At 42.4% G+C, this 26063-nt stretch overlaps 2 protein-coding genes across 2 annotated transcripts; both read right to left on the bottom strand.

The window, feature by feature from the left end:
• Positions 1 to 838: 838 nt before the first annotated feature.
• On the bottom strand, positions 839 to 16125 carry vegfba (vascular endothelial growth factor Ba). The gene is made up of 8 exons (XM_085789603.1): positions 14870 to 16125; positions 9286 to 9337; positions 9000 to 9196; positions 7961 to 8034; positions 7784 to 7819; positions 5858 to 5941; positions 3809 to 4033; positions 839 to 3602 (listed from the first exon to the last, which is right to left on the bottom strand). Exons 1-8 carry the CDS (start codon positions 14945 to 14947, stop codon positions 3581 to 3583), a joined length of 768 nt encoding a protein of 255 aa, XP_085645729.1. The 5' UTR covers positions 14948 to 16125; the 3' UTR covers positions 839 to 3580.
• Positions 16126 to 18298: 2173 nt separating this feature from the next.
• On the bottom strand, positions 18299 to 24786 carry dnajc4 (DnaJ (Hsp40) homolog, subfamily C, member 4). Its single transcript, XM_085789602.1, has 8 exons — positions 24760 to 24786; positions 24162 to 24224; positions 23259 to 23380; positions 23024 to 23114; positions 22436 to 22620; positions 21173 to 21340; positions 19472 to 19558; positions 18299 to 19350 (listed from the first exon to the last, which is right to left on the bottom strand). Exons 3-8 carry the CDS (start codon positions 23348 to 23350, stop codon positions 19254 to 19256), a joined length of 720 nt encoding a protein of 239 aa, XP_085645728.1. The 5' UTR covers positions 23351 to 23380; positions 24162 to 24224; positions 24760 to 24786; the 3' UTR covers positions 18299 to 19253.
• Between the last annotated feature and the right edge of the window lie 1277 nt (positions 24787 to 26063).

The raw sequence follows: 26063 nt of genomic DNA, 5'->3' as shown, positions 1-26063 counted from the left end.
GAAAAACTGGTCACAAGAAGTAACAGCTGAAGTCCCAGAGGCCATCAAGAAGTCATCTTAGCGCCACAACTCTTAAGGTGGAATGTCTTTGATGTCACGCATGTCTGCATGAGAGGAGCTTTTCAGTTCATGTCCATTTGCTCCTGCAGTTCTGCCATCAACTGAGTTTGTTTTTTTGTTTTTTGTTTTTGTTTTTACCCAGTGAACAATTGTTCAGTATGTGCTTTGCAATCTCAAACACGAGTGCAATCTGTACTGAGGTTCACGGTTTCCCAAAACATTTGCTTCCTTGTGCACAAAATGCAATATTACTAAGAGGGGGAGGAATTTGGAAAGTCTAGTTGATCAAAAAATTATAAAACGCATAGAAATAGCTGCAAAAGAGTAAGTCAAATCTAAACGAACGGCTTAAAACCTTTGGAAATACACTTACTGTACTCACACTGTTGCATGTAGAAAACAGTTGATAAAGCCTGACTCTCACCATTTATCTTAGCCTAGACTGGAAACAAGACAAAACAGCTCATCTAAATGGAACAAGATTTGCCTCTAAGACTCATTAATTAATTTAATAAATCCATTTAAAGGCTAAAGTGTAAATACGTCAGTGTGCCGTTGTACAGATGGCAACGGGCTGGAATATTTCCTGGCTGGGTGCAGTTATTTCCTGAAGTCTGTGCTGACAGATCATTTGGCACATAATCACTGCAAAACCCACAACTTGTCATTTTCTCACTATGGCTTTTAATGTGAATTAAAGAAAAGAGATTCAGTTTAACACACTAACCAGGGATTTTTAGCCATGCTGCTATACATAGTATATTTTGTTACCACTGGACCCACTGGACCCAAGCTTCACATTTTACCACGCAGTCATGACAGTTGCATCAATCGTCTCATCTAACTCTCAGCAAGAGAACGAGTAAGTATATTCCCTGAACCGCCGCCGTTAATTTGGGGACTACAAACATTTTGGGAAACCGTCTCCTGTTCCACAGTATCACACAGTGTCTGGTCTGTAGTCAGAAGACCAGGTCAGCTCTCCTCCTGTGAACAACCCTGCTCTTCAGATTGCTAAGACGCGCTCAGGAATCTCCTATAGGTTCCTCCGAGACCGGTGCTTATTACTACATATCTGCTGCAGCTCAGAGTCTCTACACTGGAGACTGTGCTTATTGCTAAATGTAAATAAAAAATATCATTATCTTAAAAGAGGTCTGCAATAACACAGGGAAGTAACAACGACGCACTAATACTTGGTCATTAATATGTTATGACATAGAGGTAGTGATTGAAGCATTGATTGACAGTAATAATAAACACTGAACAATGAACTTGAGCGCGGAAAAAAAAAACTCATCTAAAGAGAGTATAAATACAGAGCTTATCACACCAGCCAGTGAAACAAAGTTCTTTTGCCTCAAGGCTGACACACAATTAATTCAGACTGTGGACTGCACGCTGCTCCTGGGTGACTATTCTTCTCTCAGCAGGATGGCATGAATCCGGGGAAGAGAGAGGGGCAGAGAGAGAGAGTACGAACATGAATCATGGAGTTTCAAAGCTTCTGGTTCTCACGGAGCAAAGACGTCACTGGTGAAATTTAACACGGGACACAGGCTCTGAATGGTTGTCAAAAGTGGGTTTCAACTCCCTGACCTGCCATTATGGTTCCTCCTCATGACAGTGGAGCTGCGGCTTCAGCTCGTCACGCTGACTGACAAGTTGCTCAAGACCTCGTCTCCTTTCTCAACCAGTCACAGTTCAAATCCCAGTTCCCACCCGGCAGCTGGGCGGCCGTGAACTAACATGGAGTTAAAGCGTGAGATCAGTCAGAATATAAACAAGTTATGTTCCAAATGAATAATACTCTTTCCATCCCAGCTCGCACATGCAGCAACAACAACAGCCGTGTTTTCCTTTCACTGCACTGGGAACGGCTATTTGCTTGGTTTCTGAGTGCTGCAGACAACACTGACCCACTGATTGTTTGAGTTACACATTATGATGTATATAGTCTCCCGTTTGTGGCCCGTGTGAGCCGTCTCTGTTTAAATTCAATACATTTGCGTATCGGTTTAGTTGCTGACTGTGTACGCAGCCGGCCACCCAGTGTGACTCTTTATGCGGATGGATTAAGGATGAACAAAAACAAAACAAAGACACATTCTGCAATATAGAATATCTTTTCAATCAACTTGACAGAATTATAATAAAATATAAAACACAGGAATATAACACATTACTTTGCATTAAATTGCAAATATAAACAACTGACATTTATTTGCACACTTAGTGTGGCACCAACAAAAGCTTATGGCTACCTGCATTCATTTCACATTGCATGTGTGTGTGTGATTTCGGTATGCATATGCGTGTGTGTGTGTGTGTGTGTGTGTGTGTGTGTGTGTGTCTGCTATAGCACAGAGTGAGCGAGGTTGTATGTGTCTGCATTTGCAGTGTTGTCTGTGTTCCTGGTGTTATAAGTGTGAATGTCTGTGTGTGAAGTGGTGGACAGCCGCCAGGCCTCATTATTGTCATTCTCCTCACTACCCAAAAGAGAGGCAAAGAGAGGCAAAGAGAGGCAAAGCGGCTGCTTTCAATCGAGGTGCCGAGAAAAGATGGAGACAAAAGGCTCAAATTAAACAAATGCCGGAAAGCGGCTTGGAGAGCCAGCCTGTGGTCATATGCTTTGAATGTGAGAAAACGGCTGCAGGGATAACCCATCTGGGTCTTTCAGTGGGGAGACCACACAGATACACCCCGTCCCAGCATTCAGCTCAACTATAGGTCCACGCACACTGGGGTGCCCGTTCATGTGCACGTCCTGTGTCCCTGTGGTATGTCTGAGTGTGCATACATCCACCAATAATCTCTTTCACCAATGTTTTTCAAGCCCTCTGCACAAACACTGGCCTTGACTTAACATCTCCATGTGCAGTTTCCTTGTGAGCAGCGAGTCACAAATTCCACCGAAGCATCGACACGTAGGACACCTGTGTAAGACCGGTCCACTTCATCCCAGTTGTCTTTGTATAGTATGATCGCCCCTGTCTCCACTGTTTCCTTGTATTTATAGGATTTCTTGGGTCCAACGTCCAAACCACAGCAGAAAGACGAGCATGTCCAACCGTGGGCGTGTGTCCGTCCACCAGGGAAGAGTTTCTCTGGGTCTTTCTTTGTCTCTTTGTCAAAGTCACGCCCTTTTTCCTGCTTCTTTCATCCCTTCGCTCACTGGATGAGTTTTGTGATTCTACACATCTGTATACAGTGATGCACGTGTGGACTGACTGAAGCTTTTACACAGAAACGAGGAGGTGGTAAGATGTTTGGTTGCACACGACGTAGATCTACAGTATACTGAGGCTGTGATGCTGCATGTGTTGCTTTACTAGAGCGCTACTACAGGTTCTTGTGTGTGTGTGTGTGTGTGTGTGTGTGCTTCTGCTAATATTTCCTTCGGTCTGAGGAACTGGATGCCCAAGCGTCTGTATGCTCCATGGCAGTGATGCTGAGAGTGGACGATGAATTAGCAGGGGTCGTTGGAGAGAAGGAGGCGAAAGTAAAGCGGGTGGACACATTAAGTCCTTACGGCATCACACCTGGAACAGGAAACAGTGACCAACCGAACAATTAGATCTTTTCACATCTGCACATACAATTAATTTTGCCTACAACAGAGAAAACATGGGAAGATGCTCTGGAGTAAGAACAAACAGATCCAGTTATAACAAAACTGCATGTTCAGAAACCAATAAAGACAAGTTCAAATGGCAGATTATGTTGTTTTTGTCGTGTGCGGACTGACCTGCACCTCTGGGGGTTGAGCCTCCGACCTTTCTGGCTGCAGCTCTCGGCTCCGATGGTGCAGCGACACTCGCACGTCGCTGGATCCAACGCCCACTTCCTCCCTCTGCAGGGGCGGCAGCAAGGCCTCGGGGAAGGAGACGGAGAGAGAGAGGCGATGGTGGGAGGAGGTGATGGAGGAGTAGGAGGAGAGGACGGGGGAGGGAGAGTTGGGGGAGCAGGGGTCCTGGATGGGAGAGAGATGGAAGATGAGTGTGGGTGGCTGCAGAATTTATCAATTCATGGCCATGAAGTATTGAACAATTAAAAATGTGATGGTCTAAATGTCTGGACTGAACTTCATTCTCCACCCACTGATTGTTAATACATCTCATCTCATTTATAAAACAGTAATAGCCATGGCTGCTGCTGTCAAGGTCAGGGGATCATCAGAATCCGTAGGCGTCATCGTCTGGGAGCGTCTGGAATCAACACAGACCCTTTAATATTTTGTTATTTTGCCGTTGGTCTCGTAGCGCGTCTCTAGCGTGGCTACGAATGAAATGCAGGGCTTGTTTAAACACGCACGCTGCCAGACTGAATCAAACCCACACAAAGCGAGTGAGTGGGAGAAGTGTGACTAATGTGGGATACTGGTCCTTTAGCTGCTGATAAACTCTCCGCTCTCTCTGTCCTTCTACTCTCTCTGTCCGTTACCATGGCTTCATTGCCCGCGAGGCCTTTCGGTTACTTCTTCCAGACTCTCTGTACTTTTTTTTTTCTCCGGGTCTGAGAAAGTTGCCTGCATCAGTTGGTCCATTAACTTGAGCTGGTTCTGCCTGCGTCCTCTCAGGGAGGCTGGCGGTACTTAATGAAGTTACTTAATGAGGCAGAGAGGGGCCATCTTTGTTCAGGTCCTGATGACCACGCCTGCCACTGGCACGGACAGAGGAGGTGGCATTTGGGAGCAAATTACACAGATTTCACCCCTGCCAGAGCCTGAATAAAGCCTGTTCTGAGTGATGGATGGCTGCCGAGGTTCATCACACCCAAACCGAGGCCACCGCTGGCCCCCGGGGGACGGAGATGATTGACAAGCAAAGTGAAGGGGAAGCTGACAAGAAAAAAAAAGTTGTAGGGAAAAGAGCGGCAGCGCCACTTCATTACTCTGAGGTGAAACCCGAGAATCATGGTACAAGTTCATAGTTTTGATACTGATTATACGATAAATATGTATGAATAGTTGATATGTGTGTCAATGACATGATGTAACCCAGTGTCGAGTGTAACCAGTATTTTTCCATAAAAATCTGATTATATAAAGGGAAAATAAATCTGGACTTGGATGTGAAATACATTCACTTTTACAATGCAATGCTATGTTTCTTAACAAATTTTACATCATTTGTCACATTATTTAGAAAAAAAGTGGTGTTCTTTGGATAAGTCCTGCCCAATATTACCAAATTAATTCAAATTTGAATATAGAAATACAGCAAAAAATGGAAAAAAAAATGTTCAAATTTGGTTCAAAAACAGTTCAATTTTCATTTCAAATGACATAAAACCAACAAGAATACAAAATGTACATTTTAACACATCTGATGCATATTTTTAAGACAATTTTTTAGATATTTCTGAATTGCGCCTCTTGCCAACCCGTATTTGTCACTGACCCATGTACTGTTTTGCTGTTATTAAAAAGCTTGGCAATCTAATGGGCTTGTAACACACAGAGGTGACCCCTACAAGTGTGTGTGTGTGTGTGTGTGTGTGTGTGTGTGTGTGTGTGTGTGTGTGTGTGTGTGTGTGTGTGTGTGTGTGTGTGTGTGTGTGTGTGTGTGTGTGTTAGACCTTGACTGGTGTGGCTGTAAAACAAATTGTCCTTCAGTAATAATATAGACCAGATAACCTAGTTTGTTTTTCTAATCCAAACATTCACACCGAGGCTGGAAAACACTGACTGACGTAAGTGAAAACTTTTCACAGTTCATGACAAAGTAAAAAAAAAAAAAAAAAAAGGAGAGGAAGAATAAATAAATCAATCAAAAGTATGTTTTTTTTTACATACGTAGCAGCTCTGATGTCTCCACTCTTCTGCTTGGACTTTCCCCGCTCTTTTTTCTTGTCTTTTCTCCGTGGCTTCAGATGAGGCCTGGAGAAAATCAGACACAGACAATGTCAGGAGTTAAATTTTAATTTGTATGCAACCAGTAAGCACCAAATTAAAACGAGTCCCCCGTGTATCTACTGAGTGAATATTCTGACAGTATCCTTACATGAACCCACTGCACAACCTCTTTGACAGTTTGTTCAGATTTGTATCTTATACTTATTACGTCTACTCAGACTGATCAGACAGACAGCATCTAATAATAAAACATAATTTTGCCAGTTTAGTCAGTACTGTATCATCATAACATTCAATATTTGATATGGTGAACAAAGAGAACCATTCTGCTCCATAATTTAAGTTCATTTTTCACTTTTCATGACAATCCTCATTCTTTTATTCAGGTATAAGTCCCTTGTCCCTGTTGCTCTCTGTACTCCAGTCTGCTGATTCACATCCTCCTTATCACAGCCGTGTCCAGCACAATCAGTTTTACTTTAATGTCAGAGCAAAGTGCATCTGCCTTCAGCTCTGGTTTTCCAGCTTTAACGACCGGACCACTTACTTCTGCTTTAACTTTCTCTGCTTCTCGCTGCTCTGTTTCCTTCTGCTATAAACTCTGTTAAACGATATATAAAATTATTATGGGAGCAGTTTTTGCCAGCTGAGCCCTGACATCACTAACTGTTGCTGCTGCTGCTGCTGCTGCTGTTGTCTTTGGAGCTTTAATTTACTATCGTGGATCCGTGACTCTGCTCCGTCAGTCTGTGAGAGCGCACATGGTAGCGGAGATAAAAATCATCACTATGGTGACAACAGGATGAGGGCCGTCCCAGGGGACGCTGGGAGAGAGTCACACAGATGCTAACTCACTGAGGGACAAACACACATCCACATGTACCACACAGAAACAAATATTAAAAGTTTAACATACATTTAATACAATACTAATACACAGAGCCCATACATGTCTATATGTGGATAAATTCAGCAAAACCACACACACACACACACATCCTTACTGAGTTTTAAAACGTACACACACATACGTTGGAATCCTTTATTTATGTCTGCATCCTAACAGGAAGCACGGGGACATAAACATTAAAGATGCAATCGTGTGATTCCCTGGTTGGACCTGCCAGTATGAGGCACACAAACAAACATCAGCAGAGCGTGTTTCACAGTGTACGGCTGCTGATCAACAGCACAGCATCCACCTCCCGCACAGTTCCCTGACTTTCACTGTGGATTTATTAAACTTTAAGACAGAGATTGACAATTTCGTCTTTGTTTCAGTTCACTGACTGCAACTCTGAAACCCCTAAAATTCAGCCATTACAGTGGAATATTTATATCATTTATCATCTATCTCTATTTCCAATATTAGCCTATTATTAAGACTTGTGCTTTGTAGCCACATTGTGTCTGGTTTGACTCCACCTTCACCACATCAATATAGTTCCCGCTGTTGTCACCCATCTAATAAAGACAAAAAAAAACTATAGCAAACAAAATGTTCAGCACCAGAAAAGTTTTTTTTATCATCAGCCTAAACCGTCAGCAGTGTCCTTTTTATTACACATTACTGCATTTCTGTTCAAACAAGCACAAACACACTGATTCTTTACTGTGTGTAACTGTTGAATATTAACCTCTTTTCACTACAAATACAATACTTATGTTAATTTGCTTTGAGATGAAACACTCTTCTGTAAACCTCCTCCTCATTAGCAGCATCATTATAACAGCAGCATTAGTGCAGAGCTTGGACAGTTTCCAGACAAGGACTGATAACACAATCTGAACAGGTCACTAAATTACCATTAAAGACAACTGAAAACAAAACCAGAAAGATAAAAATGTGCATGTAAAATATGTTACCTTGTCGTAGGTGTTGGCTGGAACTGTTCCTTTAATCTGCACAGAGATAAAAAAAAAAAAAGACAGTGTCAGTTTGAAGGTGCAGTGAGGTCAGTGTTAGCAGGTGCACCGTGAACAGCAGGTGGACGACCACACGCCTCCACCTTCGTGCACAGACACTGAGTGTGTTTTTATTACCTGCACTCACACTGGCTGTGCTCGACGAAGGGCAACTCGATGAGCTCATGTTTCATGAAGGAGGTTCTCATCAGCTGCAACCAGAGAGGAGGAGATCACTGTTAAACCACAGACATCCTCTCACTGTTTCACTTCTAGGGATTCAGTGCGTGTGTAAATGAATTTTGAATTTATAGTAGGCTATTTATTTGTCATACACCAATTAAGGCGCCCAGCCTATAAGGGCTTGCAAGACACATTTCATATTTACTGTAGACAACAACCAAAATCATCACAGTATTGACAAAACAAAAACCACATGGAATTCACATAAATAATTCACTTTTTCTTAGTGTCCAGGTACTTTTTATGAAAGTAGCTATATAATAAAGACTTCTTTTCTGAAGAACCATTCCAACTTTAAAGCAGAAGTAAGCGATCCAGTCGTTTTGGCTAACTTCTTGTCAGCCGATGGAGTTAGCAGTCCCCGCCCTCGTCCCTACGTCACCACATTCACACGCATCCCTCGGCTGCACACACAGAGAGGACCGCCCCTTTATGCCGTTCTCTCTCCTCATTGGATAAAGGTTGTAGGATACAAGGAAAGTTTTCTCCTCGGCTTACAGCAGAGCAGAGTGACTGACAGACCCGTGTTTCAGACCAAACACTCTTGATTGCCATCGGAAGATATAACTATTTAAGACTTATATTAACACAAATATTCCGCTTACTTTAACTCATCATCAGCCCAAAACAACTCAGGTTTCACATTTTGCATTTTCTGAGACAAAAACTGCCTGGCTTCGTCATATAACGGACAATGAAACACAAAATGCAGTTCATCCTGGATTACATTTAGATTGCATAATGTGCATAGTCTACCCTCCTCGGGTACTGAATTAAACCTATTGCCAGAGGGAGAATCCCAGCCCTCAACTGGGCACATAAAGATCTCTTGGATCTGTCCAGTGGCAAAGTCACATCAGGTTCTGAACAATACACATGTTTCAGCTGGCAGTAAGTTCTGAGCTGTGAGCTGTGTGTGTGTTGGCGTGGGTACCTCCATGGTGAGTGTGTGTGTGAGCGAAGGCACACACTCTAGGGCCTCGTCCGCACAGCAGCCGCCACATCGCCTCACCGACACGCAGGACGGGACAAAGAGGTGGTGGGTCTCCCCCGGCAGCTCCTGCCAGACCTCCACCAAGGTGTCGCGAGGCTCGCACCCGCTCCTGGAGTAAACCTCCAGCCACCGCCGCACTGGAGCAGCCACAGAGACAAACAACGTGTTTCAACTCAACTCTCTCAGCTCCATGAAGGAGGAACCGGTGAAGGAACAGGGGACGTACCTTCTCGACCCTCTCTGGACTTGGGGGAGTCTGCTGGGCGCCAGTGGGCGAGCTGGAGGGAGGAACAGAAAGGACGAAAAAGTTATTAGTCACTATTAACTTGACCTGTTTGATAGCATTCAGCTTTGCAGAGGTTTCATATCAGTCGAGCAAAAACCTGATTCAGAAGTGTGACATAAATAAATATGCATCATGGTCAGTTAACTGAGGGCAGACTGACGCAGCAGCAGCTCGTGAACACCGTTGGTAGAAGAAAATAAGTGATAGAAACAAAACATGAGTTTCAAGTGGTGTTGTGCTTCATTACTGAAACAGCGTCCAACAAATAACAAAATTAACATTGAACTTCCAACGTGTCATCTGGACCGGAAACGAAACGGCTGTTAATGCTAACATGAAGCTGTAGCTAAAACGTACATGGAGGCCCTTTAACTTCCACCGAATGATTTAGAGTTTAAGAAAAATATAACAGACTTTTCCCAAATAAGAGCACGAAAAACATTTTTATAACATGAAATTAAAGTATTTAATTAAAGTAAAATGAGCTAATATCATAACAAACCCATGTCAATCTGTTTTTCTCAGATCACGTTCAGATTAGTATGAGTTTCAATGTTTACGCTTTGTTTTAAGTTCCTGCAAATGTGTTTTGTGAGTATATCTTCTTTTATTGATCAATATTCAATGTTTTTTTTTTTAATGAATTAAACCTATAGTATCAGTAAATCTAACTTCTGCCTGCCACCGCCACTGTGACAGTGGTGGTTATCAACAAGCCAGTTGTACCTGTGAATATTTCACACCTGACATCCGAACATGTAGCCTAAAGCTTAATACTGCGTGGTGACAGGAAGAAAATGACGACTCTGAACGTTGATACACAGGTAAGAGGGCAAGAGCAGGCACAGCTAAATGAAAGCAGACTGAATTTCAGGCTCCAATATGAAATATTTCCTGCACAGACGGGGCAAATTGGACCTTTTGAATATGTTTTTTTTTATGTTCTGACCTTGCCATCAGGTCTATCACCTTATTATAACATCTGAAACACTTTCAGTAGCCCCACAGAGGTAGATAAAGAGAGAAACTGCCACTGGATTTATCTGCAGTAAACTGTCACAGTCTGTAGCTGGGAGTTGACAAAGGGGACAAATATTACTATTTCATAAAATGAGCTAATGGAAGACGATATAGACTGCAGCTTGTTATGCAAGTTTTGTTCTGACAATCAATACAACATATTTAATCTCATGTAATGTTGCCCAGATGACTTTTATCTCATTTACTCTAATGTATTGTACTCAAAATATGACTTTAGTGCTCAATTAACGAAGCACAACTTTGACATATTTGTACTTAACTTGAATATTTCAATGTTCTGCAACTTTTAACTGTACTTTACTTATGTTACATCTAGTAACTTGTTACTTTTCAGATTCAGATTTTACATCATACAGCCTTATTAAACAGCATGCATCTGGCCTGTTTGGCTTGTGACAGCTACAGGGAACATAAACATAGTACATTTCAGTGTTTGATAATGTAAGAAGGCCTACATTTACGTACGTAGCTGCAGCTATGACACTTGTGTATTTTTTAGTTAAGTAGGATTATGTGGGGCTTTTACATGAAGTGGAGTTCTTCTCCCACCACTGAAAACACAAAAAAGAAAGACTGAATTTTACAGCCCTCACACACACACACTGCTGTTATTTGACTTATGTGTGTGTGTGAAGACCAAGGCCACTTGTTGTAAGGGAATGTAGACTTTGTCCAGTTGCCCCCCCTGTAACTACTCCACCCCCGTCTACACACACGCTAACACACACACAGGTTTGGCCCACATTGATTGTGTGTTAAGCTGGGACTGAGGCCATTTTGTGTCTGGTGGGATGTCAGCTGATGTGAGTGTGTCTTTTCTGTATGCTTATCAGTCTTTGAGACAAGACAGCCGCAACTGTGAGGAGCTGGCACATGCGCGCGCGCGCACACACACACACACACACACACACACACCCTCCTGTTGTGTGCCCGCCCCCCGTGTGCCATCTGCACTGGCATTGCCGACTGTCTACTGTCTAACTAACACGTTGAGCTCCCTTGCAGCCACTCCCAGAGCCACTCTGTACAGATGTGCCAAGTGTGTGTGTCTGTGTGTGTGTGATTGTATGTGTGAGTGAAAGGGATCCTAGACCTACTACACTCTTAGAAATAAGGGTCCTAAAAGGGTTCTTCTAGAAGGGCCGGGGTTCTACCTGAAACCTAGCCTGACAACCCAGACTATATCACTAAAATGTATAGTCTGGCAACGACCGGTAGACCTCGGCTCAATCCAGGGGGCGGGATGAAGGCTGTCTTTCAAACTGCCTCTGCACGCAATAGGGTAGCACTACGACTAATCAGAGCAAAGAGCAGGATGACGTAGATCAAACTTTTCCTATATCCCGTCAGCAAAACACCAAATACATCCTTCTTCGAAATGAATGACTTCAGTGCAGTTTCTTGCTCAACTTTTAAAGAAAATGACGAGTTTAATTCTTTCAAAGTTGATGCCAACGCCGATTCAAACGATTCCTTTGCCAAAGCCATCTATCTTGTCATGTTTTTCACCGTTGCAAGTATGTCGTCATGGCGTTAAGCCCGCCCAACGACTCTCTAAACAGATAGAGCGCTGTGATTGGTGAACACAAACGGTCTTCGAGACTCAAAAAGTTCCTATGGCTCGTTTCTAGACCCACCTGCTGAGCAAATATATTTGCTGCCGCTAGGGTGCAGCTAGATTTCTAGGCTACCTGAAACCATTTGCTTCTGAAAAACCCTTTCCCGAAGAAAGGGTTTTTCAAGGGTTCTTGGTAACACTAAGGGTTCCAGTAAGAACCATTTTGATCCAGAGAACCTTTATAAAAGGTTCTACCAGGAGCCAAAAAGGGTTCTCCTATGAGGGCAAGCTGAAGAACCTTATATGGTTCTACTTAGGACTTTTATTTCTAAGAGTGTACAGCCGTACAGTACGTCACCTCTGCCACACCCACACGGAGCTTCAACACTACAAGAGGACAAGGATGATGACCCCCTTTCTTCAAATAAGCAGTCAGACAGAACCAGGCGGCAAGAGAGCAGAGAGAGTCTCGAACAGGCAACAAGGCTTTTCTGTGCACGTAGCAGCAGCGTGGCCTGTAGCGTCTAGGATGACAGATCACTGAAACATACAGTGGCACAAAGTCAGGTCTGGATCCCACAGCCCCTCTGAGCACTGCCTGTTCCTGATAGAAGTCTCCAGACGTAAATAAAAAAGCAGCAGCATGCAGGTCTGTGTGTGCGTGTGTGTGTTTGTCTGCTACTGTGTGTGTGTGTGTGTGTGTGTGTGTGTGTGTGTGTGTGTGTGTGTGTGTGTGTGTGTGTGTGTGTAGAAAAATGAGCCCATATATCACACCAAGGACCATGACAGCAGAATCGATGAACACTTCTTGTGAATTATAACTCTGAGAACCATGAGTTTAAATTACACAAAGCCAAAACCTCAACCACATAAAGAATTACGGGCACCACTTTCCAATAAGACACCCTTTATAAATCATTTTAAATAGTAAATGATTCGACCTCAAATGATTTGACTGTTAATCTGTTAACCAGCTGATGGATAATTAATCACCCACAAGTTTGATACTTGAATGGTTGTCCTTCATCTTCTTCTCCACTGTGAGAATTAACTGTTTTACCGAAACTGAGGGTATAACAGCGTTGGTCTGACATAATTAAAAATGATCCCCAGAGAAATGAGTTCGTTTAAATTACTTTACTTTCAGCCATTTCAGACTAATGTAGCTACTTAAAAATATAATAATCCACACATTAATTCATAATGAAAATAATGTAAAGCCACTGCTCTCTAGATAATTTACTAAAGCTTCATAAATGAGCTACAACTTTTGGGTTGCCAGGTTGCAGAAAAACCTACTTCAGAAACACTTTGCTCTGCCTTGTTCACTTTCTTGCCAAGAATGTGAAAAATGTGATAGCTACTACTATTGATCTGTATTAGTAAATGTGAAGCTACTGCTCGCAGCTGTTTAGTCTAGCTCAGCCCGAAGAGTCAAAACTCAAAGGGGAAATTTGGTTTGGCCTATTGGCTCAAAATGTTCCTATTAGCACCTATAGCAAACATATTAACATACTGTGTTAATGTGTAAACACAATATTTCATTGTTTCATGGAGAGTTATGTGCTGGATTACTTTAATTTGAAAACAGCTACACTACCAGTCAAGCTATTGGTCCCAGACAGAAGACATCGTTTAACCAGAGTCGGCACAAGGCAGCACCTGCTCAGGGCCCTGTGACCACTGGGGGTCCCAAAGAGCAATTCACTTTTTAAAGCTGTAGTGCATAACTTCTGACGACCCCTAAAGAAATTCAGCGTAATTGCAAAAATCTCTAATTGTTGTTGTTGGACTTTACATTGTTGTTGCAGTTTATTTAAAACCAAAAATAAAAAAGCAGATGATTATTACTTTGAATAGGCCTCGATGGGATTCAGTATCTCACTCTGAACTATAGGCTATCACTTTGAATATTAGGTGTAAATCAACCCCAGGCTGCACCTTTAGCTGAATTTGGTATCATTTCAGATTAAAAACCATTGATGGGTAAAAAACATGCCAGGCTAAGATGGTGATTCGTAATAACGGAATAGTACAATGAAATTAGTTTGTAGTAGGTGTGTAAATGACCAGTAATTAGTATTATTGGCAGTAATAGAGGCCCCCAAAATAATAATTTGCTTATAGGGCCCTGTGGAGGCTTCGGTCAGTCCTGCGTTGAACACTACTTTTTGTATAAATTTAACAAATGATACACAATAAGCTTTAGAGGCGCAGATGGGCAGATACTTTGTCACATGTGGATCCAGGCTGTTCCATGTTTACAGTCTTTAGCCTATGCTAAGCTAAGCTAAACTAACTGGGATGTTAGCTATCTCTACATCAATTCCTGCAAAAGTTATGTCAGAGTGATTTCCGGTCCAAGAGCCCCACAGCTTCAGTTTCTGAAACAGAAAGGGATCGAACAGACCCTTCGAGGCATCTCAATGAGTTAGCTAAAAGAGAAAAAAATCAAATCCATGCAGCAGGAGGAGGGTTCCCCCCCCCCCCCACAACCTGGCAACTTAAAAGCTGGGCTTGTAACTGATCTACAAAAGCTTGAGTAAATTATTTATTGCAGCTTATAAACTCTTTATAAAAGGTGTCTGGGTGGAATTGAATTAGTCTGTGATGGGGGACAATAAACAGCAACATGTGACTATAAAGTAATTATCAATGGACACAGACAAACATTAACATCCACTAAGACTATTACAGTGGTTTCTTTTTCCTTCCTGTGACAGGGCCTGAAGTGACAGGTGTCATTGACCTCGGGGATAACTCCCACAAAGCCCCACATGAGCTCCAACACCACCGAATTCATGTTGTTCAGTCTAATGCAAATCAACATGAACTACAAAATAAATCCCACATAGGCTCATGTCTGGTGGCAGGCTGATCACTGCAGACTGGCAGCCTGAGGTCAAATGGTCTATACATTCATACCTTGGCATGAGACGTCGGTATTCTGGTCAGCAGCAGGAACTGAAACATTCCTAGAATAACTTGAAGCATAATCCCCATTGTGCAGGAGTCCAAGGGGCACGCCAAAAAAAAAGAGAGAAAAAAAAATCTAAAATTTGGACCAATATATATATAAAAAATGAAAATAAAGCAGAAAAAGAAATGAGGAAAAGAAAAAAAAAGAGGAAAAAGGTGGCTGATCCGGCTCCTTCCTCTGCCTCAGTGTCCGGTCAAAGACGCAGAAATTCCGCTTTCAATCTCCTGTCTCCTTTTCCTGAAAGGACTCGCGTGTGGCATCATCAGTGCTGGAATAATAACTTTATTTGATTGATGATTGATTGATTTCAACCACACAAGGAGGGCGAACTCTGAAGACACTTTATTACATGCCCTTAATTAGCGGCACACAGGAGGATGTCGTCAGAAAGAACCAAGATCCATCCAGTAATTTAACAATCAGGCTTCGCCGACAACACGCGCCTCTCTGAAGTCATGATCCAGTGTCTGGCCGTGGCGCCATAAGCTCCAATTCCTGGTATTTTGGTGACACTTGTTTAAACTTTGTGATGCCTCCCTGTATTTATTTTAGGGCTCCGTCAGTCTATTGGTCCTGATCCCATGAAACTGGTCTGGAGGGACCGGGGTGGCGTGACTGCAGGATCATCCAGGTTCCCACTGAAACGTGGTGCGGTCATAAATCCTCTGTGCAAGGCTGAAGAGAGAGAGAATAAAAAAAAGAAAAAGAAAAATCACATTATCCAGCTATCGGACGTTCATCCGGTAATGATCCGACGCTCTGGGCCGACGTGCGGAGTGACAGTGCCGCATATTCCTCTGCCCGGCTCGGTCACAGTCTCTCCACACTGTCGCTCCCTCTGAAAATGTGACGTTTCCTCTCCAGGCGCATCTTCTCTCGTCCTTTTTTTTTTTATTCTCTTATAAATAAACCTAGAATAACATCCTCCACTGACATGGCAGCGCCGCTACAGCAGAGCAGGGCAGCCCGCAGACAGACAGACAGAGAGAGAGGGAGAGAGAGGGAGACAGAGAGAGAGAGGTCTGAAAAGGTGGGAGTCTTCATTTGTTGTTGTGATCGGTTTGCTCATTTCCTTTGCCCTTGAGACGCGGGCGGCGTAACCATTGCGCTGCCAACTTTTTCCAAACGGGACAGGCGCACTGCATACAGGTGCAACGTCTCCTCTGGCCCCGGAGTGAGGGTCGCTGGGGCCCCAGGGACCCGGGGCAAGTGGGGCACCGGGCTGTAGCTGCCCCCGAGGACACTGAGGTCATGCTGCCGGCGTTTCTCTGTAGATTTACTCTGCATTTTTCGACCTAAAACATGTGTGCTTGGTTATTTTAGAAGATTACCTTCTATTCAAATAGGAATTGATAAGTGAAATTATATTTTGCTTCCTTTGGCCCTAATATATTAACTCTTTAAGACACTGACTTTATGACATTGATTGATTTTAATTAATTAATCTCTAATATTAAACAGAATATATTGGTTTTCAGACTGTAAATCCAACATAAAAATAAATGTGAAAGTGTGACCTTGTAGACTGGGATGAGAACTTGTCCATATGTCTTATATTTTACATATCAGTTGCTTATTTGAGTCCAAAGTTAATAAATAATAACATTTTGTGGGACAAAATAATAAAGGGCTGTGTCCGGGCAGTGCCAGGAAGGCTGTTTCAAAGTAATGAAATCTGGTGAGATATTTTATTATGTAATTATGTAGCCTACTAATTTAATCATAGTAGTAATTTCATTTTCCTGACATTACAGTATTTCCTCAGAAGTTTTCTGGCGAGCATCAAGCCACTGGAAACAACTTATCAACTGAACACAAGTATAAAGCAGCGTGTCCCTGAAGCTGCTGCTGCTGCTCTGTTTCCATTCACAGCAGTGAAAACACAGGTGGAACTAATTACATTAACGATGGCTCTGTTCTTTTCTAGATGAGGTGAGTCAGCTCACACAGCGCTGAGGCTCTGGACCTGATTCAGCCGTCATTCATTTTATTATTTGCACCTGTGTTTCTCCTGCTGTTAAAAAACCTGTTTGGCTCTACAACTGACCCACTAACCCATGAAACTAAGTTTTATCTAGAATGAACAAGTCAAAATATAAGTGAAACCCAATGAATCAACAACTGGTAACCTTTTGATGTCAGAAAGTGGGCCGTCATAATAGTGGGACCTTCAGTACAGACACACACAGTAACTATGGCCCTGGTGGATGACTAATATTAAATGTGCATTATAGATTATTTAACTAGGTATAATACAATATTTAGACGTAATTCAGTTGAAAACCATCTCGTAGGTTTGTCTGAGACAGTGTCACATTCAGTACTGTGGTGCGGTGTTACAGTCTGAGGGTCAATTTGTTGTCGACCCAGTCAATCATTTATTTTTCCGCTCCGTATCACTGTCTGTTGTTTCTCAAATAATAAATCAGAGGGCAGTAGAGAGTATTATGTCAGTGCGTCTGACACAGTTTTCCTTTTGCAGCTCATTAAACTAGATACAAATCTACTGAAATCGTTTTCATAGCTGGTTTTCCTGTGTAGTAGCTTCCTCTCCCATGAGCCTCGTGTGTGTGTCTCTCTCTCTGTGTGTCTCTGTGTGTGTGTGTGTTGGCAAGGCTGACACCAGAATCTCAGTCATTATGGTGTGTTTGGGTTATGACAGGGCACTCACACGCCACATGAGGGTGAGGGTGTCTGTGTGCTATGCGGGGATAAGTTATCTCCTGCTGACGTCTCAGACACAAGACTCACTGTGAGAAGGGAAAAGGCAATATCACAACCTCCAAAACAGTTCACACACACACACATGTAGGATTGTGTAAGTTCAGTGCAAATATTCTCAAAAATACGCAAGATAAATCTATGAACCAAATCTTAATTTTTCCATGATGTCATTTGCTAACAAAGTACACAGGGGAAAATTTGTGAATTGTTTCATGACCGACATGAAACACATACGTAAATAAACAGGTTATGCACTGCATCCGCAGAGGCAGTTTACAGAGAATCACATCTGCAGCTCCAGATGTGGGTTTAGAGGTTTAAAAGAAACTCTCACCACTGAAATAATGGAAAATAAAACGTCTGAAATCTAAAGCAAAGCAGATAAATAATTACCCACTCTGTATGGTTGCTCATTAAAAGATCTGTCTACAGCTGGACGTTGAAGCCTCATGCCAACCAGTTCATAAATTTCACCATACAAAAATGTTACTTTCATGTTTTTTTCCCCAGAATAACTTAAGTTTCTTGGATGAAAATAAGCAGAAATGTGTGTAAGGAATACCACGTAAAGGACCTAAGATTGCTTCGTGTCGTAAAACCAAAGTATGTGAGAATGAGGGATGGAAAAAACAGTAACAGGAAGTAATGAATGATGAGAAGAAGTTGATCTTTTAATCATTTCTCAATGACATCCCCCCAAGGAACAGATAAGGCAGTCGAAAACAGAAAAATAACAAACTCTAGTCTCTCAAAACTAAAAAGGCAAAATGGTCAGTGTTGGCTTTCACGCTTAGTTATTAACCGTCTTTCCACTCAATTTGTATATTTTCATAATCTCAGTATCATTGTCATCAATGTTATTTGGATACAATTAAATGACACAGTGTCACTCTTCAAGTCGTAACATTGATCACTTTACGTTTCCCATTTATAACGTCCAAAAATGCGAAAAGAGTTTCCATCAGACCCAGTAGCAAATCCTGTTTCCATCACATGACCTGGAATTGGATAAATGCTGGAAATACTTTGCAACTGTCCCCCAACAGAGCGAGGCTCATAAAACCCCAGGAGGACGTTAACCAGTGTCCTCTTGTGTCCAACCCCAAGACATGATTTAGATCAGTATCAGTCTCTTTTAGCACCAAGAGGCCGCCTGGTGTTACAACCAATAAACCTCGTTCGCTGTCATGTGCCGTTAGTTCAGTGTTGTCTGTGAGCCCAGCGCCGCCACACACACACACACGCGCACACACACACACACACACAAGGAGGCAGAGGACAATAAATAACGTGCTCCTGTGAGTTCATTAGAGGTAATGTGATCCTGTTCATTGTGGATCATTTGGACAAACAGAGGACAAGGTCTGAGAACGTTCTTCCGTGAGTCCGATCGATGCTACTAACTGCAAATGGCTCAGTCCGAGCTTGTCCGTGCGCTTGTGCGTCCTCAGCGTCATCTGAAGACAAACCCAAGTTCTTGTTGTGTTTAAAAAAACCTTTAAAATCCTAAAAAAACTCATACCACATTCAGTCTGCCACCTTCCACCTGCAGACTCTTCAATCTCCCCCTCGTCACAGAGCGATGACAGTCGGACTGAGACTCTCCTACTTGTCCTCTCCGCCGCTCTGGCTCCTGTACTTCTCCATGAACTCGGCGTGTTTGTGCCGAAGGATTTCTGTCTGTTTCTTAAAACCGTTGATCCTGGGAAAAACAGCACAGACGACGACACTTTCAAACTCACCTGCATATTCAAGCGTCACATCGCTAAAACAAATTCATTGATAAGTCAAATGTGCCATGAAAGAGAAGATGAAGGACTCACCTGGCCCTCTCTTTGGAGTCGTTATAAATCTCTGTGATGACTCTGTCTTTCTCATCCATAAAGTTAGTGTGAATGTCTTCTAATTTACTAAAAGAGTCCAGAGAGAGAGAGAGAGACGTTTGAGTCACAATCTGAACAGAATCAATTTGCTTAACCTACAAACTCTGAGCTCAGCAGGCGCTCTGTATGCTCAGTTGTATTTATGAGTTTGTGCAGCTGTTATAACAACACTTCGCACCATAAAGATGTGATTCTCCGCAAACAGAACTGGCACAGAGTCAGTGTGTGAAAACAAATACGACGACACAAGCCCTGAGGTTACGTCAAAGACACATGGCACGGGGGGACGACGTGTCCACAAACAGTCTCATTCATCTGGGTGTGAATATGCAGCAAAGAAAACTCAGGAGAGCAGTGAAGGGAGAACAGACATGAAGGAAGCTAGATGAAAAGGAGAGGCAGTGGAAACAGTAGAGCAGTGTTTCCTTAACATGCATCCACAGTGAAAAGTCACTTAAAAGTCACAATGAAATGAAACCACTGCATCAAACACACATGTACAAACATATAGACACAGACTTCACAGGAGAGTTGGCATAAGGCAAAGAGACAGACTGAACTACATCTTTGTTACATCCTGCTTCTGACCGTCCAGTATCTTATTCTGTAATGCTGCTTTGCATATCAACATCTATTCTGTATTTTCATACATGCACATTTTACATAAAACAGGAAGGTTGGGCATGTCTGATTAAATAGATTTTATAATGATGTGTCGCCTGCAGGAGAGACATCCAAACCTTGTGCAAACATTGAACTTCCTCAACACTGGCAGCTCATCTCTATGTGGCTCATCTCAAATTGTGCTCACGCCAAAAAGAAAATTAAATAATCAGATTTTAAGCATAGGCCTATTTTGTCAGTCCACATCCTGATTGTGCAACTTAATTTCATTGTTTTTTTTTGTTTTTTCTTTGCACCAAGGAGCCAAAATGTTAAACACCTTAGAAGCAACACGACCCACAGGCCAGCGGGTGTTCAGGGGTTAACAGATATTAATACTAACATCATATGGGTTACCAACTTCAAAGAGGTACAAATTTAGACAAACCCACTTCAACTTTGCCCACTTATGATTGAATTTTCAGATGAGTCTGAACAACTGGCTCACTAAGTTTTCTTTAAAAAAAAAAAAGTATTTCTATTTTTGTCGTTGCAGTAAGTTCCCATCTATCCATCCATGAGCTGCACCACCACTCATCCATACAGGGTCACAGGGAGGCTCGAGCCTGTCCTGTCCCAGCTGACACTGGGCGAGGGGGGCGGGTTACACCGTGGACAGGTCGACAACATATAGAGCCTCAGAACAACCTCACGCTATATCCAGGTAAGCTTCTGTTTTCAAAACATTTCCTGTTTCAACACGTACTACTGCAGCAGTCTGGGCCCCCACAGGCTTTCAAGTGTCAAAAGCTCCTCGTATATTAACACACATGTCAAGGTGAACATGAATAACATGACCTGCTGTGATTCTCAGGTCATTTTCCTCCATTCTTCCACCAGGACATTAAAAGCTTGGTCTAGAATGACTATTGCGTGCTTTAATTTTGTATTATTTCATGCTAATCTAGTACTTTCTGACCTGAATAGTTTTGTTTATAAAACGATGGGATATGTGGTGAGTGGTCCTGTAGCTTTTACCTGAAGAAAACTAAGTGAGCTCCTATGCTGAGCCCCATGATCAACACGCAGTAGCCCACCAGTCTGAAGTTCCTCCTCCTCTTGCTCTGCCTCTGCTCCGACGCCGTCTGACCAGAACGAGACTGATGAAACTGCTCCCAGTAATAACTGTTGTTGTGGGCGTCCGCACTGAGGAAGAAACAGTCGCAGGGGGATAAAGAAAGGAGACATCGTACACAGAGGAGGGATGTTACCGTCATGATAGAAACAGCAGCATCAGTCTATGTGTGTACTGGATTTTACACATGATCTTACACGGTGTGCAGCCGTGCAGTTTACATACATATCTGTACCAATCTGTGTGTTTTTTTCTCGGTTCTTTATGTGTTTACCATAACAGTTTTTTCCTCAATATGAGACATATCAAGCAGTTTATCCTGAAATACAGTTATTGTAAAGGGATAGTTCAACATTTTGGCAAATTGACCCATTGCCATAATCCCTATAGTTTTAGGAGTAGGTTTGTTACCTTGAAATGTCAGTGCAAGCTATTTTAAGAACCGCGGAGCAGAGCCGCGAGCTGCTTAGAGCTACACTACGGAGGCTCAAGGAATTTCTTGGTTTTCCTCATCAAACTCATCAAATACACAACCCAACAACTCCAAAACGCTCTGGTGGACAAGTTGTGACCTGCACATTCACCACGCTATGAGATAATAACGGAACGTTACGAGACAGAGTTGTTTTAGAGGTAAATTCATGCAAAAGCGCTGGTGCGCGTTCCCTTCAGGGGTAGTTTTCCGGCAAGCAGTCTCTGCATTTGCCTTGAATGTGTATTTGATGAGTTTGCTGAGGGAAACCAAGAAATCCCATGAGCCTCCGTTGCGTAGCTCTGAGCAGCTCATGGCTCTGCTCCGCCGCTCTAAAAATAGCTTGCACTGACAATTAAAGGTAACAAACTATAGGGATTATGGCAATGGGCCAATTTGCCAAAATGTTGAACTATCCCTTTAAAAAAAACCTACAAAAAACCCAGACAGTCTGCTATAGCATAATACATGGTCTAGGTTTCTGATGTGCGGTCCTCACAAGAATATCATGAGTGTGTTACATCGTAGAAACAACCCACACACCGTACCGTACTTATAACTCTTCTGTTGGATTTATTGCTGCAGAACAACGAGAGCCCACTCTAACAGTGATGAAGTGTGGAGGAAGGTGAGGAAAATGAGCAAACACAGAGTGACAGACTGTGTGTGTGTGTGTGTGTGTGTGTGTGTTCACCTGGCGGCTCTGTAGGCGGTGTTATTGGAGGCAGATCTGAACGTCTGTCCTCCGCTGTATCTGTGACTGATTTTGAAGTCGTACTCCTTCCTGCTGGGCTCTTTGCTCAGCACTCTGTAGGCCTCGTTCAGCTCCACAAACTGGCTGTGCAGCGCCGGGTTGGACGGATCTCTGTCCGGGTGCAGCTACAGTAACAGGGGAGGAGTGGGTCAGTGATGATCAGGTATAAAAAACAAACCATCCCACCCACCCAGAGATGCCCCGAGGCTGTGAAGCTTATCTGGACAGGAACACTTGCAGTAACACACAGAGATCCTCTAACTTCCTCTGTTAAACAAATGCATGCTCTTATATGGGGCTGTGCTCACAACCAAGCTTTTTTTTTCTCTGAATAAGTTTCCTCAAGGCAAATACACATGTCCATCCATATTTACCCTGGAAGCCACAACATGAAAACAAACAGTGAGGAAGCCCACTGTGGGAACAGCTCACCAGCAGAAACCAGGCTGATAAAGGCTGCCCTCAAGTGGTCACACAGGTTTTTTAAATTACATGCACAGCTTGAAAATAAACAAGAATCACCATTACCTTTTTAGATTTGTCAAAAAATGCTTTTTTAATTTCATCCAAGGTGGCATTAGATTTGACTCCCAAGAGATCGTAGTGGTTCACAGCTTTTCTGCAATGAGAAGACAAACGACTCAAAATCACACTTGTATTCAGACCTGTTCAAAGCAGAGGTCGTCGCCACCGTCACTCAGGTGTTCTGATTAAAATCAACACAAACACACACAGACACACACAGACACACACACACACGTGCCTGTGTGCAGAGCTCTGAGAGAGCAGACGCAGTCCGCACTTGCTGTACCACAAACAGCTCTGACACAGTCGCAGCTGAGCCTCCAACTGCATGATGGGTAATTTCTGAGTTTCCACACAGACCTGTGAACAGATTTTAAAAGATAGAAAAAGCAGAAACACACTGAAACCAAAATATCAGTTACTCCAGACCAAGGCATCAAAATGTTTCATTAATATTTAATATACTTAAATAGTTATTTCATACTATTTAAGTACATTAATCTTTCATATGTACTGTGATAGACGAGTATAATCTGCTGTTTCATTGGAGGCAGAGATCTTAAAATGATAGTCACATTTTTGTTGCTGTTTATTTGATCATATTAGAAAGAAGTCACCATTGAGATTTCTTTTGTCATATTACAGTTGGGCAAATCTCAGGTTTATGGACCAATGTGAAAATATGTTGTAAATAATTTTGTTTGCCTAAACAAAGACATGGATACAAACAGTGTAGAGACTATTGGACCTTCATTTTAGTCTTACCTATGTACAATATATATCAACACTTGATAAATTAGACTTCTTAGTGACATTGTCATCTAATCCGCCCACCCTGTTATTATAATACCTTAATTGTTTAGTCTGTATGTATCGCAGCAAAGATGTTACTGTGAACTGTATATGACATCTCTAAATCAATTAATTAAATACTCTTTACAACCATGTATGACAAAGAAAAGCAGCAATTCTTGTCTACAATGATGTTTCTGTTGAATGACTGACCCACTTCACTTCAGCTCTCACTTGACTATGAACTTACATTTACAATATAACCTATTGCAGATATCATTTAAAATGGTAGTGATGTATAATAACTGTGTTGTGCCATTTTGTTTGAACACATACTGATTGTCTTTACCTTTCAGGGTGTTTCCATTGAGAGTGTAGGACTCAGCAGTTCATGTGCTGACATGTGACCTGTCTGTTGACCATAACAGAGCAGAGGGTGAGTGACATTTTTTTGGAAAGAACAATTTAACACCAATGCACAGAAAAACACACCACTGTCGGTCACTCTCTGCTAAAGGAGACACAACCTTTCATTCACTCCAGCATCTGTGCACTTTTTGGTTGTCTTCTTGGGGGCGTGTTCACCTTGTAAACATCTTAAATTAGTTTTAACCATACAGTCTGTGGTTTTAACACTATAAATCAGAATTTACTTTCATTAGCTACACAGTCTGCCGCAGACCGACTGCTGACATGTGTCGTTGTATAATGGGTCAAGTTAAAAGTAGCCAGACCTCCTGGTTTCCAGCAGGAACACTTTGTTCAGGCTAGTGTTAGCCGCGGTTAGCTCCAAGTCTCTGCTACTGTTAATGCTACATGCTACATGGTTTATATGATGAACCTGCAGCTGGTGGCTCTGGTAAACACATTAACGACAGCGTAAGACCTTAATGCAAAACTGGACCAAGTTATAAAACCAGTATTTTAGAGGAAGAAGAGTGACATACCACCAGAGCTCAGTTTCATAACAGTTTAATTGTGCTGCTGCTGCTGCTGCTGCTGTGAGACCGTTGCATAAACTCAACAACGTCAAGCTAATTAACGTAAAGCTACACCGGAAACGGGGGAGGCGTTCCTTCAAAATAAAATGAAACATAACGTCAATGATGTAGGCTAACTTAATACCTTATTTTTACAGTCTATGAGGCTAACTTAATACTGAACACCGGTGAATTTTAACCATGTCCTTACTGTAACAATAGGATTGTTACGAGTAGCGTTGTCAGGCAACATTGTAAATGGAACACTACGGTTGCCAGGTTACAGTATCACCGGTTACAACTGATCCGTGTACATTCTATGTGTCGGTTATGATGGCCAGTTGATAATAAAACAATAACAGTAAAAGTTTGTGCGTTAACCGTACATCCTGTAGTTGATTATTGAAGACAACAGGACAGGATGAACCACTTACAGCACTTTTTGCTTATTTGGTACCTGGGTCGAACTCACCGTGCACTTCTACTTACTAGAGGAAGCATTGAGTAGATTTTAGGTAGCTTGATGAAATAGGAACACGCCCCTACACGTGTTTGTTGTGTCGGGTGTTTAACCCTGTGTTTGCCGTGTATTGAACATGGCACCTGTACAGTTTGTAAATGCAGTGCCAGTTGTAATGCAGTTTCTCATTAAAGGAAGACATGTCCACACTTAGATGCTGTAAGTGTAGTAACCCTTATTTATGTAGGCCTATTGGCACGTGGGAAACAATCATGGTCCACACCAAAGGACATGGACCATGTCAATAAAATAAAAATAAATAAAGATTCAAATACAAAACAATTCACTTCCACCAACAGTAAAATACAGCATTTACCTGAATCCATGAGTGACTGCTCAGTGCTCAGAGTACTTCTGCTGCAGAGGTTGGACTCCACTGGTGCGGACCACATGGAGGGAACTGCTGAAATTCCACATCAGATTTTTTTCTGAGTGTCATCCTTAGGTCTAGTAGGCTACTATCAGTCTGAAGTGGACTGGTTGAGTAATAACGGGCAGTTAAAACAAACAAACAAACAAAAAAACAATTAGCCTAATCCTACTATAGAGTAGCATTTGCTGCCCCAGGGACTGCAGAAAAGTTGAGTCCTGACATAGAAATAAGTATTGAAGCATTTGTCTGTCAGCTGTATGAGCATGGTACCACACTGGTAAATGTCTGTGATCTCAGTTAGAAACTGAGAGACTGCCATCAACACAAGGAGCCTTACATCAAGCCATTGCCCGTGCACATTTCCAGACAATGGTATGG

This window comes from Trachurus japonicus, chromosome 10, assembly GCF_045865225.1.
Source record: "Trachurus japonicus isolate A0001 chromosome 10, Traja_1.0".
In the NCBI taxonomy this organism is placed as follows: domain Eukaryota; kingdom Metazoa; phylum Chordata; class Actinopteri; order Carangiformes; family Carangidae; genus Trachurus; species Trachurus japonicus.
Note: the sequence above shows the minus strand (reverse complement) of the source record. Positions and strands in the feature narration are given on the sequence as shown.

Excerpts from the sequence above, each read along its gene's own strand:
- vegfba (XM_085789603.1), bottom strand. The coding sequence starts at position 14,947 with ATGGGGATTATGCTTCAAGTTATTCTAGGAATGTTTCAGTTCCTGCTG. Across the intron at positions 9,197-9,285 it reads GTCCAGAGAGGGTCGAGAAG|TGCGGCGGTGGCTGGAGGTT; the intron begins GTACGTCCCCTG and ends TGGCTGCTCCAG. Across the intron at positions 7,820-7,960 it reads CACAGCCAGTGTGAGTGCAG|ATTAAAGGAACAGTTCCAGC; the intron begins GTAATAAAAACA and ends ATCTCTGTGCAG.
- dnajc4 (XM_085789602.1), bottom strand. The coding sequence starts at position 23,350 with ATGCAGTTGGAGGCTCAGCTGCGACTGTGTCAGAGCTGTTTGTGGTAC. Across the intron at positions 23,115-23,258 it reads TCTCAGAGCTCTGCACACAG|AAAAGCTGTGAACCACTACG; the intron begins GCACGTGTGTGT and ends TTCTCATTGCAG. Across the intron at positions 22,621-23,023 it reads TTTTTGACAAATCTAAAAAG|CTGCACCCGGACAGAGATCC; the intron begins GTAATGGTGATT and ends CTGTTACTGTAG.